A 21,408-nucleotide genomic window follows, 5' to 3' on the forward strand; every position below is an offset into this window, starting at 1 on the left:
CTGCAGACAAGGTCAAAGTCATGGCAAACTCTTACTTCTGTTCCTATTTATTTCACACCAGACAGGTTTTTCCTTTGTTAAATCACTGTTTTTACACACCATGTTTAAGGTTAATTAGAGATGCATCAATATAGAATGTTTAGCTGATTACAAATATGGTGGCTGATATTATAAAGCAATACTGTTTTGCCTTTTATAATTTTATATGTGTGACCTGTGCTGGGAAAATGAGTCACAATGAGCAAATTTTCGAAAATGAGTTGTTATTTTTTGTTATATTCTTAAAAATGATGTATGATTTGTTGGAATCAGACAAAAAATGGATGAGCTACACCTGTTTGAAGTCGATAAAGTTAATTTTGAGAAAAATCGAGTTAAAGTTTTCTGAAGGTTCCAAAACAAAATCACCTAGAAAACATACCATACCTTACCCCTGGCTGTTTTAGGAATCTTTGTGGTGTAGATGATTCCTCCATTAAACACTCCTACAGGTTAATTTTTTTTTTTTTTTTGCACACGCACACAGGACGCTCTCAGATGTTAGTAATCGTCCCACACAGAGGCTGTGCGGAATTGGAACATTAAACGCATCTTATCTCGTCTCGTTTAGCCCGCTTCTCGCGCTCTCCATTGATTGGAGCCCCCAATAAACGAGCTGCCTTTAATTGCAGTAGGCCTTAATCCAACTTTTCCTTTTTAATGTACCACAGAGGGAGGGGTGGGGGAGATTTTAATGAAAGTGATATGAGTCAATCCACCCCCCCCACCATACCTAACTATTTGTGTGTGTGTGTGTGTGTGTGTGTGTGTGTGTGTGTGTGTGTGTGTGTGTGTGTATCAGTACGAGAAAGCTGGTTAGTTGCATCAGGCATTGGACTCAGTAAATTGACAGCTCTCTCTCTCTTCTCATTCACTCTCTTCCTTATCTATCCATTTTAATTACTTCACAATGTGTGTGTAAGCTTGTTTTCATTCCCATGTACCATTTTTGGCGCAGTGGCTTTCTCTCGTTATCACTCCCTGTCTTTAGTCTTATTCGCATTTGTAAGTGACACAATCAATTAAGCGCCGTGTGTTTATGTGTGCAAGTGTACAAATCCGTGCTTTTCTTCGGCAGTGCCAAATGAAATAGGAAGGGGGGGGGGGGGGGGGGGGGGGGTAATTTTTGATATCAGATGAAAGAGAAACTGGCTGCAAGTGAAAACGAAGCCGTTTCTCTGCTGGACGAACAAGTAGAGGCCTGACGTCTGAAAATTATCACACACTTTTTCAGATATCTCTCATTTCAATCCCTCCCATGAGCACTGGTTTCAAATACGCACTGATTTTCATATGTAATGGTTTAATGGTGTCATTTGCTTATTTAAAGCATTACAAGCACATATATTGTGTACTGAGAACTGTTAGATATATAAGATAAACTATTATTTAACATATTATTGACATACAATGAAAAGCAGGTAGTTTTAAATGCATCAAATTTCTGTATCCATCCCACCTAATTAGTCAAATTTTTATTCCTGAAAATGTGATTCTTTGCTATGTCCTGAATTTTGGGCTTAACCCTGTTGCCACATGATTAAAACCCTATTGCGAAAAAATTTGTAAATGACGATAGGAACTTTCTACAGCATGGCAGTAATGTATCTAATGATTATAATCGTTTCCTTTTTGATTATTAATTTCAATTTATTTTTAGCAACATTCGCCAAGCTAAACCTTGTTAGTTATTGAAAAGTTATTTTCAGTTTCAACCTATTACCAGTTTGGTTCTAAGTGAGTGATGAGCTGAAATCAAACTTTTCAACATTCTGTTTAGTTTTTCAACTCATGAAATAAATGTAAAATACCATGGCTCCTATAATATTTAGTTTGACCTCATGAGGTGGACAACTATCATTTTCTAAAGGTTAAGCACCTATTTTCACTGGCCATTTGGTCAAAGAAAAAAATGACTTAATTCTTAAGAGTTTCAGACCCTATTTCGTATCTTATTCGTGGAAATGTCCAGTTGTATGAGAGAAAAGAGAGAGTACTTCTATTCCAAGAAGAAAGGAAACGGAGGATAGAGCCATAAAATGCAAATATCACCCATGCTGCTTTTCCTTTTTTTCCATACAAATTAAATGTCAGCGTTGTGAAATACTGTCACTTTACTTCACGCTGAGGAGGTGATGACAAATCCATATTCTTCCTTTAAATAAAAATTCTTATTACGGCGCTGGCACGGTAATCACGCCGGCACAAAGCCTTCCCGTGATTAACGATAGCAATTTATTGTGCAAAAGGGCCGAGGAGAGGGAGAGCGACCGACGCAGAAGAGACATCATCTTTATCATAATTCGTATCATAAATAACCGGCCACAGCCAATCAGAGAGCAGCCGGCGTGTCATTCCCAAATAACCTTTGATAACTATTACCATTCCACCGGCCGGAAGAAAGCCTAAAGTCACAATGTTATCTTATCCCCATTCTGCGCTTATAGAATACAACAATATTACCATATAGATTACACTATTTATAATAGAGAGTGTCAGAGGGCTCTGCCTGCACTTCCTGTCATCCATTGTGGTGCAGAGAGTTGCAGTGGCCAGATTACCACTGGTTAACTGGTATCACACCACCCTAGTGTGTAGTGTGTGTGTGTGTGTGTGCGTTAGGAGTGCTTGGAGACATTAAAAAAGTTTGATTTAACCAGAGATTGCTTCCACACTTGGATGTGGGTCTGATTTTGTGTGTGTATCTTGTTCACTCTGTTGATTTGCTGTGTAATCAGGTGTGGATGATTTTGATCTTTTGCTCTGATATCCACCCTCTATTCCACCCTGAAATGTTCCCTCTCAGTTAATATTGCTCATTTTCAACATTCTGACTTTGTCTTATTTTCCTTCTTATTATCTATATTATTTACAAAAAAGAACTGAATAAGGTGGGTAATTTGTGGTGTGTTGATTGCAGTACATGTGAGCTTTTAGTCTGGCTTACATCATATCTTGATCCTGTTTCTCAGTTCTTGTTTCTTGCCTTTTGGATATTCTGGTTGCATTTGATTTGTTTTAAATCTGTGATATTAATATTTTGTATATTTCTTTCTGGCAGATGAGGAAGAGGAGGAACCGGTTCCTGCAGATATGGGCACTTCTGCCGAGGCCATGCAAGTCTCCTTGGGTGAGGAAGAGGATGTTGAGGAAGAGGAGAATGATGAGAACTGGCTTAGTCGTCATGGCGGACAGAGTCCCAGACCTGAGGGTCTATTGCCTGCCGCCAAGAGGCCCCGCCTAAGCACCAAACCTGGTGTTAGCCCTGAATGGTGTTACGAGCCACGGGAACCCCTGAGTTCCCTCAACTCCCAACACATGCCCCATTCTCCCTCCCCTCCCCTCTCCCCTGAATTACCCAGGCCTCCTGTGGCACCTCCTACACCTGGACACAAGCCCAAACTGCCCTCGCCCTCTCCTGCACGGCAGAAGAACAAATCACCCAAAAGAGGGGGTGCCTCTGCACCCACTGGAATATTGGGGCGAGCGCTTGCGTTGACCCCACCCAAGACCAATCAGAAGGCTGGGAAGAGATCACCCGGTAGGCCCAAAAGCCCCCGCAGCCCACGGCCCAGTCCTGCCCATTTGGGTGCAGCTGGGCGTGGTTGGGCCGGACCTTTCGGAGATGATAGTTCTCGCGATGGCCAATTCAGAGGTCATGATACAGGAGACGAGGATATTGAGAACTCTATTGCTGCTGTGATTGCTCGCGCTTGTGCGGGTGGAGATGGCACATCAGACCCATTTGCTTATGACTCGGACTCAGACAGTGAGGGGACAAATCCTCCAAAACCTGCACCCAAACCTGCACTTACACTTAGCCATGTCAAACCTCCACAAGCTCTCACCGGAAAACATCCGCTTCCGCCACTTCCCCCACTTCTCAACCCACCCAACCGCTGGACGATGGATGACTCTATAGACGAGGTCATTCGAAAAGCCAATCAGGGTCAAAAGCCAATTCAGGCCCCAAGTCTTTCACCTCCAGAGCCCTCTTACCTGTCGTCCCCACCTGACTCGCCTCCTACACCACCGCCACCTCTCAAACCTCCCCAGGAACGGAAAGACCCAACTACCGCTATTCTTATGAAGAAAAAAATCAAGAAAGACATCAGGGCCAAGTTGAAGAAGAAAGACAAGGAGCGACTCAAGGAGAAAGGCAAGGAGAAAGGAAAGAACAAGGAAAAAAATAAGGAGAAGAAGCGGGAAAAGGAGCGAGGGCAGGTGGAGGAGACCAAGATCCCCTGGCCGGAGCTATCGCTTGGAGTTGGAGGTGAAGAGCGGAGAGACGGCATTGGCGGAAAGAAAGAAAAGGACAAACACAAGGACAAGAAGAAAGATAAAGAGAAAAGCAAGAAAGAGAAAGAGAAACGAGACAAGGGCAAGGAGCGAGGCAAGGAGGAGAAGAGGATATCTCAAGTAACCAAAGACGTCGCTGCTGCCGTTGCCGCCACCAGCCCACTGTTCAGCCCCCAGTCCTGCTTACGAGTCCCATCAATGTTGCCCCCTTTGCCACCAATACTCCCTGATAAATTGTTCCCGCACACCAAGGATACCAAGAGCAAAGACAAAGACAAGAAGAAGGACAAGAAAGAGAAGAAGAAGAAAAAAGAGAAGGAGAAAGATAGAGAGAAGGAGCGGGAAAAGGAACGAGAGAAGGAACGGCCAAGGGAGAAGGAGCGAGATAAAGAGGAGAAGAAGAAAGACAAAGAGAAGAAAGAAAAGACGAAGGAAAAGGAGAAAGACAAGCCAAAGCTTGAGAAACAAAGTTTAATGGTAAGATGTCCTAGCACTTATAAAGTCCCTGGTCTCACGCGGTGTTGGGAAAGCTACTTTTCAACAGTCAAGCTGCCCTCTTACAGTTACACTAAAAGCTACACTACAATCTAATAACAAAAGTAGCTACATTGCATAAGACTAGAAAATGCCCCAAATTGATATAGATAGTAAATATAGTAGTATATAGTGGATATAGATATAGTAGGATAGATAGTAACAGACAGTAAAAACCTTCCCAAACTGAATTTTTGGTGCTGAATATGACAGAGGTGGCCATCAATGAAAAATTCAATAATCAATTCAGTATTAAACACAGTCTTGTGTTTAATACTTTTAAAAATTACACTACTGTAAACTTATATTTCTGAGTGAAACACTATATTCAACAGGAACAAGGGGTACATATAACACAGCTTTGCGTCGCGTTCGCATCTTTTCATACGCAACTATGATGTAATCATCATTGAACGCCAACTACATAAGGCCGCATGGGCCATTCATAAAACTTCCACATGAATTCAATATGACTATCAGGTGCAGCATCAATAATGCAAGACACAAGGGAGTCGCACAGATAGATTTACTAGCTGGCCTCACTGTGTGTGTGTATCTTTCTGTCTTTGTCTCCTTGTGTGTGTACCTTTGAGATCAGAGGTAGATCGCTGAGCTACATTTACATTTCCGTCTTTTCCGGTCGATTTGTCCCTGGAATCCTGCTCCTTGCATGGAGCCCCTGTGCACACACACACATGCACAATAGACTATCAATCTGTGTGCAAATCAAACAAGGGATAATACACCTCAAAGCCTCTGTTTACCCAATTCATATCCCATTTTAGAGCGTTTATATGTGTGTGTCTGCAAAAGAGCTTGAGGGAAAGAGTGTTAGTTCTTCTTTATCAAACTCATCCTTCAATCGCTTTTCACTTTCCAACGACAGTGATAATGTATGTACACCACATCAGAGCAGCTTGAATTGATTTGGACTGCTGCAGAATTCCATTTTTCCTGCTTTCTGTCTCTTTTTCTTTCGTTACCTGAATCCCTGACCCCCGCACTCTTTTTCTCTCCATCTTTTTCTCTGTCTCCTGCTGCCACTGGGAGATGGGATTGAGAAAGTGATTTCTCTCGTTCTCCACCTGCTTAAATCTTTCCATCACTTTAATTTTTTGCAAGGCTGCTTTGCTGCCATCCAGGAGAAAAGAAAAAGAGACAAGAGAGTGAGAGGAAAGAGGAAAAAGAGAGAGGGAGAGAGCTGAGGGGGTGGGGAGCTGGGGGGGTTATCAGTCGTTGGCCTGAGGTATGTGTGCAAGGGACTTAAATCCGTAGAGATTAGCAGAAAAATGCCGTCGGTAGCAGTAAGGGGCTTTACGCCACTGGTTGTATTAGTTCAGGTGAAAAGAGTATTGCGTTTACATAAAACCGGACAAATCCAGCCACAATGCCAATGCTGTGGGACCACAATGCAATCTGCTATCTCTGGACCTTAACCACAACATCCAGCGCTGTTTCCTGAGAACTGCTTCGGAACTACTGCCACCAAACACTGAATTACAGAAATTGAGAGAGAATGATGGTGGAGAGAGAGAAGAGATGGGGCAAAAGAGGAGACAAACGATACAATGTAGAGAGAGATGGAAAGAAGCAAAAGAGATTATGCCATTTTTTCTTGCAATGGGTCCTTAGTCTTTACTTAGTCCTTAGTTGCTCACATGAAAATAAGTCAAAATGAAATGGTTTTTGCAGCCCACTTCAGATGTGTGTCTGATAGAACAGCATATTCAATTTAAGGAAAAACACAATTCAATTAAAAAAAAAAAAAAAAAAAAAAACAGGCCAGGACTTTTTTCCACTGTAAATTTTTCATTCACTGTAAAGTACTGGATCATGAAAAATGGTCGCTATATGACATGTGGTTAGAGAAAGCGATGTCAGCCAAAAGGTAAAATTGTTTCAGAGGTGCAATATGTTATTGTTATATGAACAACCAGTCATCTGATTTTAGTCTCACAAGCTTTAGACTGTCTACACAGCAGAGGTAAAGAGTACTTGAAAACCATTCTTAAGTAAAAGTATAGATAACTTACAGCAGAAATGACTCATTACAATTTACAAGGCACCATTTTCATTGCCACTTGAGTAAAAGTCTTAGATTATCTGATCAGTACTTAAGTATTTTACTCTTACTAAATGTAGGCTCAAAGATGCACTAGTCCTCAACACTTATGAGCCATGCCAATGAAAAACAAGAAATGGTTGGTTTGTGAGGAGAGCAATCACGTTTATTTATCTATAATGTGTTTAATAATTGTATTTTCATACTTTATTAATGATCAATTTATCATTTCTAAATTATGTATTACATTATTTACAAACCAGTTATTTAGCAGGTGTCAGTGGTGCATAAGATCATTTATAAAGTGTAAGTAAATGATTAATAAACTATTTAAATGTACATTTATACATCTTATTATTTAGACATATAATAATAGTTACTCTGTGTGTTAATAAATGCTTTATTAACATGTATTCCTACTGTAATTCATGATTAATTCAGGTAGTTATAAAACATTTAGTAGTTGTCAGTTAACTATTTTTGTGAGCTCATCTAAAGTGAGGACTATTCATGCCTCGTAAAGCTTTTATAAAGGAGATTTAAAGGATACAGAACAGAAATGTTTATTTCAAGGGGGGGAAAAAAATGAAACTTTATGAGAGGTAACTTGATATAAAATTAAAAGTAAACCTCTGCAATTTTACAGAAAATAAAAATCCCTGTACTCCTCCAGAAAACATAACTGTGCAGTAAAATGAAACAGCCTATGCAATCTGATATAAAAATACATTTCTGTAAAGTGTAAACATTGCTGAATAAAAATTTACCAGTGCCAACACTGGATTACAGAAGTGCCAAAATACAACAACATATTGTTTATAAAATTATAATAAAATATTTCACAGTGTCAAAACTACCTCAGTACTAACTTTAAAACATTAAATCTCCTTTGTAAAGCTTTACGAGGCATAAATAGTCCTCACTTTACACAAGCTCACAAAAATAGTTAACTGACAACTACTAAATGTTTTATAACTACCTGAATTAATCATGAATTACAGTAGGAATATGTGTTAATAAAGCATTTATTAACACACTGAGTAACTATTATTATATGTCTAAATAATAAAATGTATAAATGTATGTTTAAATAGTTTATTAATCATTTACTTACAAACCCAATTCCGAAAAAGTTGGGACACTGTACAAATTGTGAATAAAAAAGAAATGCAATGATGTGGAAGTTTCAAATTTCAATATTTTATTCAGAATACAACATAGATGACATATCAAATGTTTAAACTGAGAAAATGTATCATTTTAAGGGAAAAATAAGTTGATTTTAAATTTCATGGCATCAACACATCTCAAAAAAGTTGGGACAAGGCCATGTTTACCACTGTGTGGCATCCCCTCTTCTTTTTATAACAGTCTGCAAACGTCTGGGGACTGAGGAGACAAGTTGCTCAAGTTTAGGAATAGGAATGTTGTCCCATTCTTGTCTAATACAGGCTTCTAGTTGCTCAACTGTCTTAGGTCTTCTTTGACGCATCTTCCTCTTTATGATGCGCCAAATGTTTTCTACGGGTGAAAGATCTGGACTGCAGGCCGGCCATTTCAGTACCCGGATCCTTCTTCTACGCAGCCATGATGTTGTAATTGATGCAGTATGTGGTCTGGCATTGTCATGTTGGAAAATGCAAGGTCTTCCCTGAAAGAGACGACGTCTGGATGGGAGCATATGTTGTTCTAGAACTTTGATATACCTTTCAGCGTTGATGGTGCCTTTCCAGATGTGTAAGCTGCCCATGCCACAACCCCATACCATCAGAGATGCAGGCTTCTGAACTGAGCGCTGATAACAACTTGGGTTGTCCTTGTCCTCTTTAGTCCGGATGACATGGCGTCCCAGTTTTCCAAAAAGAACTTCAAATTTTGATTCGTCTGACCACAGAACAGTTTTCCACTTTGCCACAGTCCATTTTAAATGAGCCTTGGCCCAGAGAAAACGCCTGCGCTTCTGGATCATGTTTAGATATGGCTTCTTTTTTGACCTATAGAGTTTTAGCCGGCAACGGCGAATGGCACGGTGGATTGTGTTCACCGACAATGTTTTCTGGAAGTATTCCTGAGCCCATGTTGTGATTTCCATTACAGTAGCATTCCTGTATGTGATGCAGTGCCGTCTGAGGGCACTGAAGATCACGGGCATCCAGTATGGTTTTCCGGCCTTGACCCTTACGCACAGAGATTGTTCCAGATTCTCTGAATCTTTGGATGATATTATGCACTGTAGATGATGATAACTTCAAACTCTTTGCAATTTTTCTCTGAGAAACTCCTTTCTGATATTGCTCCACTATTTTTCGCCGCAGCATTGGGGGAATTGGTGATCCTCTGCCCATCTTGACTTCTGAGAGACACTGCCACTCTGAGAGGCTCTTTTTATACCCAATCATGTTGCCAATTGACCTAATAAGTTGCAAATTGGTCCTCCAGCTGTTCCTTATATGTACATTTAACTTTTCCGGCCTCTTATTGCTACCTGTCCTAACTTTTTTGGAATGTGTAGCTCTCATGAAATCCAAAATGAGCCAATATTTGGCATGACATTTCAAAATGTCTCACTTTCAACATTTGATGTGTTATCTATATTCTATTGTGAATAAAATATAAGTTTATGAGATTTGTAAATTATTGCATTCCTTTTTTATTCACAATTTGTACAGTGTCCCAACTTTTTTGGAATCGGGTTTGTACATTTCCTAAATGATCTTATGAACCACTGACAACTCCTAAATAACTGGTTTGTAAATAATGTAATACTTAATTTAGAAATGATAAATTGATCATTAATAAAGTATGAAAGTACAATTATTAAACACATTATAGATATGCTTATAAATCAAGAACAAAGCATTTATAGGTGTATTTATAAACTGCTTATTAATGTCTATTAATGCTTTATAAATGATGATTTGACTGTTTACTAATGCTTAACTAATGCTTCATAGTGTGCAGTTATTATAAAGTGTTACCTATTTGGGAAAGTTGAAATAAAACTGAACACCTCAATATTGCAAACAACACAACAGCCTCATCTACAGACACTCGAGTCTCAGTGCCCAAGTGCTCAAATAGGGCATAAGTAAACAAATATCTTTCAAAAATGGTCTCTTCAATATATTGGATAAATAAAGTAATGTTAACTATAATCACCGGCTGCAGCCATGTCCTCATCTCAAATATAAAACAGCTGCGATTCAGCAACTACCTACTAATGCACTCACATTCGCGCAAAGTAGTTGACAAGTTTGGGTAAGGGCAAAACGCAAAAGATGTAGTACATGCAATGCCCTGTAGATGGCTATTGCTTATTTTGTAACAGAAATAAACTGCTGCAGAAAAAATTAGATGCCAAGCAAAATGTAATTGCATTACTCGTTACCAAATGTATTAGAGTAAAGAGTACATATACTTACTCAAAAATGTAGTCAAGTAGAGAGTAAAAGTTGCTAATATCTTTGATACTCAAAATACAAAGTAGCCAAAAAGATACTAATTACATTTTCTTAAATAATTTACACCACTGCTACACCGGACACAATGTTACTCATAATTAGTGATTCTGTCTACATTGGATTCGGCTTGACAAGTCACCGACATTAAACTTATGCCCCGTTCTATTTCTGACGTGCTCTACGTGCTTGCGCTACTTCTAACAAGTGGATAAATGGATTTGGATTGTTCACTTTGACATGTCCAGTGTAGACAGTATCAAGCTGTGTTAGCATGGCGAAAAACGATGGAACAACGGTCGCAGTCGAATGTAAACACATTGTTAAAGTACGCACAACACAACAATAGTAAATGGCCCACAAGTCTAATTTGACATGATCCAAGTACCAACAAGTCAGAAACTTATCTAATCAATTCAACTGTTTAAGGAACCAAATATAATGAATGTCATTCAGTTCCAGTATTCTTTAAAACAATTAAGCTGTTGTGAATAAGAACTAGTTCTCAGTTCTCAATCCTATCAGTAATGAAGGGTATTCCATGATGGCCAAGATATTCTTTGTGTTTATACCCAGTTGCATAAACGTAGCCATTATGTTAAGACAGTGTCTAAAGAACTCATATGACCAACTAGCAGTTAGCCAAGGGGCAATCAGTCTTACTTTTTGTTATCAAATTAGACCAATCAGTTTTAATGTAACTGACTTAAAAAATGTATGAACAGTCTTTGATGACTAACTTGTAAGACTAGTTTTATCAGTTTATGCATCCGACACCTGACATTCCAGGGATGGCATGAATGCCATAACTACATTACATATTTTTTAAATGCAGTGATTAAGGTCATTGGTATGAACAGTAAAGGTAAGAGTTGACCACGAGCCTTACATTTATCCCTTTGATTAAACCGTTTAGTTTAAATATTGTCTATGAAAGCTATGAATTTTGATTTAGCACAGTCTCTCTAAACTCCACTCCTATTGAACACTGACTCTTTACTAAATGACACAAAAAGGACCTTTGTATCATATTTAATTGTATTGTGCTTTATGGTATTACACTCTTGTAAAATTTCGAGAGTTCCTTTTTCACTTTTTCGTTATCGCTTCCTTAGCTTATAGCGCTTTTAAAGAGTGACGCCGGTCTCCGGGTCATGCTGGCTACAGCACTTTACATCCATTTAGAAGCTGATTAATCAATTTGCGCGATCCCGCAGCCATTTATGTTGGGTGCGGTGCGTGTTTGAATGAGCGGGCCTAATCGTGATAGGAGTAGGTTAAGTAGGACGGGGCACTTTTAGGGAGAAAGACATTGCTGCCACCTCCTCAACCACTTAAAGACTAATTAACATAAGCAGATAGTACTATCTCGTCCTGCTATTGTGGGTCACCCTGAGTGTGCACACACGTTCGCTCTTACAGACGCGCACACACACGTACATGGGCCTTATCGTCAAGACACACGGCCTTGGCTCCTTCCTTGGGGAGGTTGAGAGGTCTGTACTTGCTTCTGTTTTGGATGGCTGTTCCCCATTGCCCTACTGTGGTTAGAAAACACAGGTACTGTTCTTCCAATTGGGAGATGTTGCAGTGTGAAGTTGTTTGCGTTTTAAAACTACAACTGTAATGACTTAAAAATCTAAAATTACTTACTTCTCACCGCCTTGTAGCCCATCCATCTCCCACCATTCTGGCTGAGGTCAGTTCCTAATGGATAAAATCATTCCTGCCCTTTAGTTACTGTGTTGGGTCACCTGTTGATCCCAAAGTAAAATCTAGGTCCTGAAGCAAAACCAGTTTTTAGAAATCTGTTTATTGTCTTTGTATTATTTTGTGCTACCCACTCTTTCTATTTCATCACATTCAATTCAGACTGCAAAGTCACAACTCGGGTTAAATATAATTTATTTTGCCGTGGCACTGTAGATTATGCAGCGCCATTGTTGAATAGCAGAGCAGGAAACACAGGTACCAGGTGAAACAAGTTTGTTTTGCCCAATTCTCTCAGAGGAGTTTTCCATAGATTAACACGGCAGTCTAAAGTTCATTGTGCCAAGTCCAGCGTTAACTCAAGAGCTCCTCTAATCAACTGAAGTACAAACTGCTGATTAATCTTTTATGGCAGTTTAGAGTTGCAGCCCTTGTATATCCCCAGTATAGTGTAACCCGCATATAGGAGCAATCGGGGTTGGCGGTTCTTTCCCAAGCATGTATCGCTAGAAGAGACGTGTGATAGTCATGGTTATAATGCTTCATAAAAGCCATCCATTTGGGACGATCGGATCTGAAAGCGAATCGGAGGACGAGAATTGCTCGTGCAGGCATACCTCCAGAGCTTTTTTTGTTTTTTTGGCGTCACTCGCCAGGTTTGTTCATGCATATATGCTAATGCAGCGGCTAACACAGCCTCTCACGCTCCTATTCTCTCCAAATGATGCAACCTGCCAGCCATCCTCTCAATTCTGCTGATACTTACGTTCCCCTCTTTCCATAGAAGAAAGGAAGTGAAAAACAGAGAGAAAGAGAGAGGATGGGGTGGTAGGCAGACAGAGAGAGCGAGACACAGGGAGGAGTCTCCAAATCCACAAAGGTTTTGTAATGAATGCGCGGCGCAACAATAAAAACAAAAACATTAAAGAGAGAAAAGACATGTTTCTGTGTTAAACAATTAGTGCAGCGGCATTATGGGGGATCTGGGCGGACAAAAGCACCACAGCGGCAGGGGTTCTCCCCAACACAAACACACAAAGAGCACCTCACTCTCGTTAAGCCTCGGGAAAAACCCCCGAGACACACTCTACACCGGTCTCCTCAGCCAGCGCCGCGTTATCCGTCCCTATGCTATCATCTCCTCCATCTCTCATGCGCTCTGTTCTGTGCATCATCCCATTCTGCTGTTTTTATCTCTGTACTGGGGTCTGTTTGTACCCCTCTCTCCGTTCCTCCCCGCCTCCATGGCCCCGGACAGGACACACTACTGCCAGCATCAGAGGTGTGTGTACATAAAGGGCTTTTCAGGAGGACTGACCCTGGTGCTAGCTAAACTGGATTAGAAGGACACTGTTATCCATCTGCCGTGTTAAGTGTGAGCGTCTGAGGGGAGGCCAGGTGGTCTTGTCCTCATTAGTAGCTGATTTGTAGTTTAATAGCTTGCTTTAGACTTTAGATTTTCATGATCATGTCAACACTGCAAGTTTTGGGAAGGGTAACCTCAGTTTTAAGTATTCATTCCGTGGGTATGAGGAATATGGTGTCGATCCCACTAAACGAAACTACCAATGGCTGACATGGTGATGACCTTAGTACTGTTCTGCCATCTTGCAGCTGTGAATAAAACATGTATGCCAACAGTTTTGGTGATAGCTATTTTAGACAACAGTGCACTGTAAACCCGAATAAGTTGGCAAAACTCAAAACATTTAAGGTAATCAGTTGCATCAAATTTTTTAAGTTAAGAAATTCCAAATTTAAGTTAGCAGAACTGGCAGATTTCAATTTTGTACTCGTACATTTTAATTGCTCTTAACTTGAAAAGTTAATTCATACATTTAAATTAAAATTATCATGTAATCTCAACTTATATTTTTAGCAGTGGAAATTTAGCTAGCTATAACTAGCTAATTTATCAAATGCTAATTGGTGACAATTCTTTGATGACATTAGCATAACATAGCAATTGCTGGAAAAGTACGGCAATATAGAACATTTATCATATACCTTTTCTCAAACTAAGCTCCACTCATCATCATGAATGGTAACCCCTCAAAAAAAAAGACATAACAGAAACTCTTCTAAATTGGGATGGCAAAGCATTAAACACAACTAAATCCCCCACTTATCTTTATTCTATACAAAAAAATATTGTATAACACTTAATTTGAGCATTTCTTCTCCCTTTTGAGTGTCATGGCCAAGCATGCTGGAAAATAGAAATCCCAGCCCAGTTTCAGGTAAATGTAAGTTTGTCTAAATTAAAAGAAACAAGTTCATAAAACTCAAAACAATGAAACAATTCAGATTACTTAAAGTGTGTCCGTTTCATGAACTCAAAAGAAAAAGAAACATCTGAATACTCATAAAAGTTTATTTGATTGAACTAATTTGTTCATTTGAGTTTGCCCTAATCAAACCAGTTATTTTGAGCGTTAGGGTTTACATTGTGATATTAGCAACCTTTGACATATTAATATCTGCCATTTTTTTGTGTCTGTCATCAACTGAGACACACCATGATTTGTGTATGTGAAACTAAAACTGAAGTAGTTTGATTCTATACACACTCTGTGGATTCAGTTTGGTTATCAGTGCCTAATTTTTCAGTAGTGATTTGTCTATGCTGTAAACAACTGTAAGAACTGTTAGAAGGCACTCAAAAGAGAAGTGACACCTGCATTTTGCTGTACAATGTTCAAAACTGGCTTGAAAACCATAGTTATAAACCATTAACCATCAGGCCATTGTTTTGATTTTATTTTTATTATTATTTTAAAACTCAATATTGAAGCCAAATAGAGTAGAGCTTATTTTAGAGCTTTTCTGTTATACATTATAATGTTTTGTTAAGAAGCATGTAAAGTTCTCATTCACAGCTTTAATGCAAACGTTGTATCAAAATATAGGCAAAACAGAAGAGATTTATTACATTGATTAGCATATTGGTTATCGTGAGATCAGTAATTTGTATAACATTTGCAAATTCCTATTAGATAGACAGCATTAAAGAAAGCTCAAAAAGGGCTGAGTAATAAATCAATATTTATATTTATAAAAAAAAATCAATAAACTTTTTAATATAAATTGCTAACTTGATAAATTGATTACATTTTAGAAAATTGATTAAATTTTCAAAATTTTATAAATTCATTTCATTTGATACCGTTTTTGATGATACATTTCTATTAAATCATAAATACAGAATCCAGAAAAATAGAAAAAAATAAAATGGGCTATACAGTATATTTCAAATGATTTCTGTCTCTGTTCAGGCTGATATTTCTCCTGCTGTCCCACCATCTCCTGTCATTCCCCGACTGACCCTCAGAGTGGGCGCTGGACAAGACAAGATGTAAGTAACCCCCCACCCCCCCGGCCCACACCACATACACACACACACACACACACACACACACACACACACACACACACACACACGAAGAGTTGAGACTATCAGGCAGCTCTCTGTGTGGTCAGAGTCTCTGAGTCTGTGTACAGGTGTGAGTTTCAGGCTTTGGGTCTTGTGACCAGTCCCAGACGGCCCATGAGGTCTTTGAGGGGGGCAAACACACACACACACACCCCACATCATGGCCCCCTCCTGCACACTCCTATCAATAGCGCTAGTGTTCACACCACTTAACCCCCTCACACACACACAGCGCCATACTACAGGTAAGGCGATTACTGATTCCTGAACGTCTACATGTGACTGATGTCGCTTCAATGGCCAGTGTGATTTAGACTCAGAAAGTATAGTGTCTACACACTGTTTTGTCTGTGCTTTTGAATTTCTTCCTCGCCTCTTCAGTTCCACCTGCATGCAGGACAGGAAACATTAGTGTTTACGTCTGAGTGTGTGTCTGTTTGTACAGGATGGCCTTTATTCTCAGCCTGGGAGTGTGTGTCGTGCCTCTGATGTTGCCTATGTTGTGTTCTTTTCTTGCACCTGTAGTCTGGTGTGTAGAAAAACACAATCAGCAGTCCTTTCAAGAGGAAAATGTGTTTTTATGTCTGTCCTTGTGTTTTATTTCATTTACATAAACACAAAGCTTTAGATGTTGTTTATGTTTTACTTTTATTTGAGGTTGAAAGACTTTAGGGATGCATAGTATATCAGTGATGAAAGTAAAAGATAAAAGAGTACTGATTTGTATCAGCAATAACAAAAATAATGATCGTTACAGTGTAAATATTTCCGAGATCTCAACAGAAGCTCTTCTGATGCACGTGAAAACATGGACACAGGTCAACTTTGACCTCTGAAAGGTCTTGAGGTCACATCCTGGACAGGGCATACCCCACACCATCTTTGCCCCGAGAGGGAGTCCTGTGCATGGTTGTGGTGTGTGTGTGTGTCAGTCAGATGAAGCATAAATAATGAGTGTCTGTGTGTGTAATCGGAGCTGACCGTTTGACACGCCCTTCTCAGGGTCAATACCACAGCAAGCGCCGCTGTCCACTCTCTCCGAGCCTGTCAATCAACCTGTTACTCGGCAACAGCAGGGTTTAATCAGTATGTCTGGCAGCATTTAAAAGTCGAACTGCATTAAGTTCTCTATTGCCAGATTATAATTAAGGATCCATAATATACTGGTAAACATATCAGCTAATATTAGCTAATATTTGAATGCAGATATTATAAGGTCATTTTTTAATGCAAGCATAGAAAAGCATTCAGAAAGGCATAAGTGTAGCATCCCAAAATGGCGGTATGTAGATTACTCCTAACATCTAACATCTTTGTTATATATATATATATATATATATATATATATATATACATACACATACATACATATGTATATATTTTTATTTACATGTGTGCATTTATTTTTTATTGGTTAGGGTTAGGTTTTTTATTCATTGATTGATTGATTGATTTTTACTGTTTTAATTATTTGACTGATTCTTAATCAAAACAATATTTTTTTTAAACAGAAAAGCTGATTTATAAAATTGGTCATCATATTGGTTTTTGACCATCACAGGAGAATGATATACATGATATTTTTTAATTATATTTATTTAATTAATATTTATATAATTTTTATTATCTTATATTTATAATCTTAATTAATATATATATATAATTTAAAAAAGCTAAAATTCATTATTAATTATAGTTAAAACAAGCAGTAGTACAATAAAATATCAGTTCATGTAAATAAATGATGATATGGTATATAACCCTTTCTCCCTCTCTCTTTCTTCACCAGTGTGATCAGTAAGGTGGTCCCAGATTCAGAACCCATCCCTCCTCCACCACGGACCCCAGTGGCCAGGTCTGGTCCAGGAGCTCGGATGCGTTCCCCTCCAGCTCCTCCTCCACCTGCCCCGGCTCCTGTAGCACCTCCACCCCGCCCTCCTCCTAACCTGCCCCCTCCGCCCCCAGTCGCCCCCATTCAGCCGCCACCCAGCCAGGCCAAAGCACGGGGATGCAGCGTCGTCACAGAGACCGTCAGTGCATACGTGGTAAGTATCAAATGTACACACAACAACACTATTGGAAATTAATTATTGGATTGTATTAATTTTATTATTATAAATATTAATATCCATTTTATTAATACAAAAAGTATATTTATATTATACATTATAATATATTTAATATTTATATTATTTCTTAGTAATTAATAACACAATAAATAATTCTTCAGCAAAACAATATCATTCGTTAGCCCAGTTTTAGGCTGTTTACAGTTGTCAAGCAATTATATAGTACGCCAATATACAGTTCAGGCATCAGATATTTTATATAAATATCATGTGCGACTTGCTTCATTAATTTGAACTTGGCTTTGAAACACATTTTGAATGTTATGTACTGAATTGCAAATTGTTGTCGTTATTATTATTATTGTCGACATTATTTCACTTAAAAGCATTGAAAAATTGCACATAAAAGCATTGAAAATTTAATGCATATATAACTCATATTGCATATATTTATTTATATGTTCTTCCCTAGATTTTTTCTAGCTAAAATTTTGGGCTAAGCCGGAAAAAAAAACATGGTTTAAACGGGTTATGACCTCCAACTCGAAATGATAGAGGATGTGAGATCATGTGACGCACATATAATAGTATATAATAGCACTTGTTTTTACTTTGCTTTTTGACCAATGCCAGAAGTAACACTTTCCAAATTTGTTTGATTGATTCTTGTTGTTCATCACAGATTCGGGATGAATGGGGTAATCAGATCTGGATTTGTCCAGGATGTAATAAACCTGATGACGGCAGTCCCATGATCGGATGTGATGAGTGTGACGACTGGTATCACTGGTAAAAGCCGTTTCCAGCTTCTCTTACATTACACATTTACCAAACACAGATTTTTTTTTTTCCAGTAATGTGACATATTTTTTTAGGAACAGTATAGGCTGGAATTACATTTTATCTATAAGGAAGTTGTCTTTGTTTAATTTCATCTTGACTTTAGGTGAAGTCATGCAGTTATGTCTTTATTCATCTTGTGTGGTGCACAAGACGCGTCCTTTTTTAGACATATAAGCACAAAATGTACGTTTTGATTAATTAAAGTTACAGAGTTGTTTTATTTTACACTAATTCTCTTTCATGCCATTTCAAGAGCCACACACACTTTTAAAGTAAATCAGAGGAAGTCCCAATCAAAAAAACCCAAAATGAGCCTAGATTGCTTGGCATTACTGTAAAGCTTTTTGGGAATCATCTTTTTGATGCGTTTCGCTCAAAGATCAAAAATACACACACACATAGAGAACAAATTGTGTCTCTTTCATGATGAAAGCAGATATTTTGATGGTGAGAATGATCGAGTAGTTTTGTATATAAAAGACATGCTTTTTTTGAGTCTCCATTTCGAATTTATGTCAAAATATATGAAAAAAATGCAAACTTGGCACATAAACTTGAATGATATAGATCGGTATCATGAAAAACAACTTGTAAGTGAGACTCATCGATCTCTCTTTCTCTCTCCTTCAGGCCATGTGTGGGTCTTGTAGCCGCCCCTCCAGAGGACCAGTCGTGGTTCTGTGTGAAATGCGCTGGCAAGAAGAAAGACAAGAAGACAAAAAAAAGGAAACGCAAAGCGCACTGACCCACATTTCTTTTTCTCCCGTCTTCGTGCTCATCTGTTTTCGCCTTAATTCTTTTCCAACTCTATTTTGCTGCGTTTGTTTTTGTTTTTGTTTTGTTTTCACCCAGCCCTTCTTTTAACTTGGTAAACTTAACTCAGTGTCCGGTATCATAATGTATTTTTTAAAATGAAAATTTCAAATGTGTATATGTTACTTTTTTATGTGGAGAATCGTACAGTATGTCTATATGATCTTTGTACCAAACTCATGATTGTTCAGTAGATGTGTGTTGAAATGAACCTCTCAGTTCACCTTCAATTAATGGTTGTTCCATGTATGTGCTGATTCATCAAATCACCCAGGAGAAAAAAACATTCTGTACTATAATCTGCCTTTTAATATGGTTCTTCTGATTGATTTTGACTGGAGGTGCAGTTTCATTTTACTATGGATTTAATTAAAAGTTGCTTTTTCACATCTTATTGTTTTGTTGTCTTGTCGTTCGTTTTGGGTTGGAGAGTAAAGATAGGTGGACCACTCATTCAGAAAAAAACGCTAAATCAGTGACTGTAATCTTAACATAAGGTTTTCATAAGCACTGTGTCAAAATAATAAATAAAAGGTTAAATGTATTTTATTATTTAACCTTAGTGATATTTCTGTATTGTTCAGTCAGTTGGTTTTGGCTTTAGGCTTGAATATGGCAAATTATTGTTGGGAACTGAACTGTAAATGTTTTTATATTGCCATAAAGGTTGCAATGAGTTAAATATGATAAATGAAGTGTCAGTTACACATTGAAATGTTTTTTCAAGAACACATTGAATAAAAAACAAATAACCAGAGATGGGCATTGTTTATTCAAATATGATATACTGCGTATACAAACCCCTCAATCCTCGAGAGGTAAAGTGCCATTTCATTCATGTCCTAACAAAATTGTAATTGTTTCAACTTACAGTGGCCCCAAAAAGGCACAAAATGTCTGGTGTTGCATAAAGTGTCAAAGCAAGTGGTATTTATTTTTTAAAAAAAGATGAAGAACAAGTGTACTTTTCGCATATAACGACGGTTTTAAATGATAAAACAATGAATATAGGCCTGCTGTAAAATAAGAAAGTTGTGACACTTAATGTGTCTTTTGTGGAACATGAATTAGTTACGCCTATGGTCAATCTGCTAGGACACCTGTGTGAACTTTACGGGAATGGACTAAACGGATAAAAATGATCTTTTGAAGCATGATTTGTTTGCAGATACCATGGGCTTTATGTCGAACGTCACATGGACAATCTCTCAGCAATTCGTACATATTTCACGAGTTGCCAAATTTGTATGAATTCGTACGCATGATCTACTTCTAACCACGCCCCTAAACATACCCGTCACTGGGGTTTAGACGAATCGTATGTATTCATACGAGTGACGTCGGACGAATTAGCCACCTTGTAAAATACATACGAATTTGTCGTGAGATAGCGTTGGTCTCATATCGCATCCGCTTATTGGAAAAAGTGAACAGACGGCCATATTTACGGATTTTTAAGGTAATCAGCTAACCTAGCTAGTTATTTTATTGTTGGCATTTTATTCAGTTTTAATAAGCTGTACGAATGCTTGTAAGAAGAAGAAAAAAACTTTTTATGCTCATATTTAGTAGCTCCTTTGAAGGCATCTTAAAACAACCTTACTCAGGGCTGCTGCCAACGCTTACGCATTCAGCGTGAGACTCGCGCAATTGTCACTGTTCTCTCGCTGTCATGCCACACATCTATTTTCACACAGTGAAAAACGTCGCGGAGATAGACAAGACAGACCAGGTTACTTTTGATATGAAACAAAGTCTCAGCTTTATTTTATTTTTTTTATTAGAAATAGAAATAGTTTTATTATGAAATTCAAACTACCGTTTGGCGCACTTGATGTGGCGTGACAACACTGTAGCCTCAGTTCGAGCGAAGGGAGAGCGCACGTGAACCGATCATCTCTTCCTTTTTACTAGCTACTAGTTACAGTAAGCCTACAAAATAAACATGAATGAACATTGACAGAGGGTATGTTGAAAGAACCATTACAGCCTTCTGAAATGTATCATGTCTCAATCAGTGTTTCAACCACGGATAAAACAGCTTGTAAACAACATTTACCTCAGAATAGCTATTCAATGCCCATAAACTATAGTTACAGAGAAGAAATGTACTCCAGAGAGGAGCAAAAAAGCACTATATTACATATT

At 38.4% G+C, this 21,408-nt stretch overlaps 1 protein-coding gene across 1 annotated transcript in view; it reads left to right on the forward strand.

Annotated features, from left to right (window-relative positions):
- taf3 (TAF3 RNA polymerase II, TATA box binding protein (TBP)-associated facto) overlaps window positions 1-19,654 on the forward strand; it is a 57,081-nt gene extending 37,427 nt beyond the window's left edge. Inside the window, exons 3-7 of the mRNA XM_051890892.1 lie at window positions 3,101-4,815; window positions 15,378-15,457; window positions 17,325-17,580; window positions 18,287-18,393; window positions 19,078-19,654. Coding sequence (XP_051746852.1) covers window positions 3,101-4,815; window positions 15,378-15,457; window positions 17,325-17,580; window positions 18,287-18,393; window positions 19,078-19,192 — 2,273 coding nt within the window. The 3' untranslated portion in view covers window positions 19,193-19,654. The remainder of the gene's footprint in view (window positions 1-3,100; window positions 4,816-15,377; window positions 15,458-17,324; window positions 17,581-18,286; window positions 18,394-19,077) is intronic.
- Window positions 19,655-21,408: the final 1,754 nt, after the last annotated feature.

The sequence above is a fragment of the Ctenopharyngodon idella genome, chromosome 4 (assembly GCF_019924925.1).
Source record: "Ctenopharyngodon idella isolate HZGC_01 chromosome 4, HZGC01, whole genome shotgun sequence".
Classification (NCBI taxonomy): domain Eukaryota; kingdom Metazoa; phylum Chordata; class Actinopteri; order Cypriniformes; family Xenocyprididae; genus Ctenopharyngodon; species Ctenopharyngodon idella.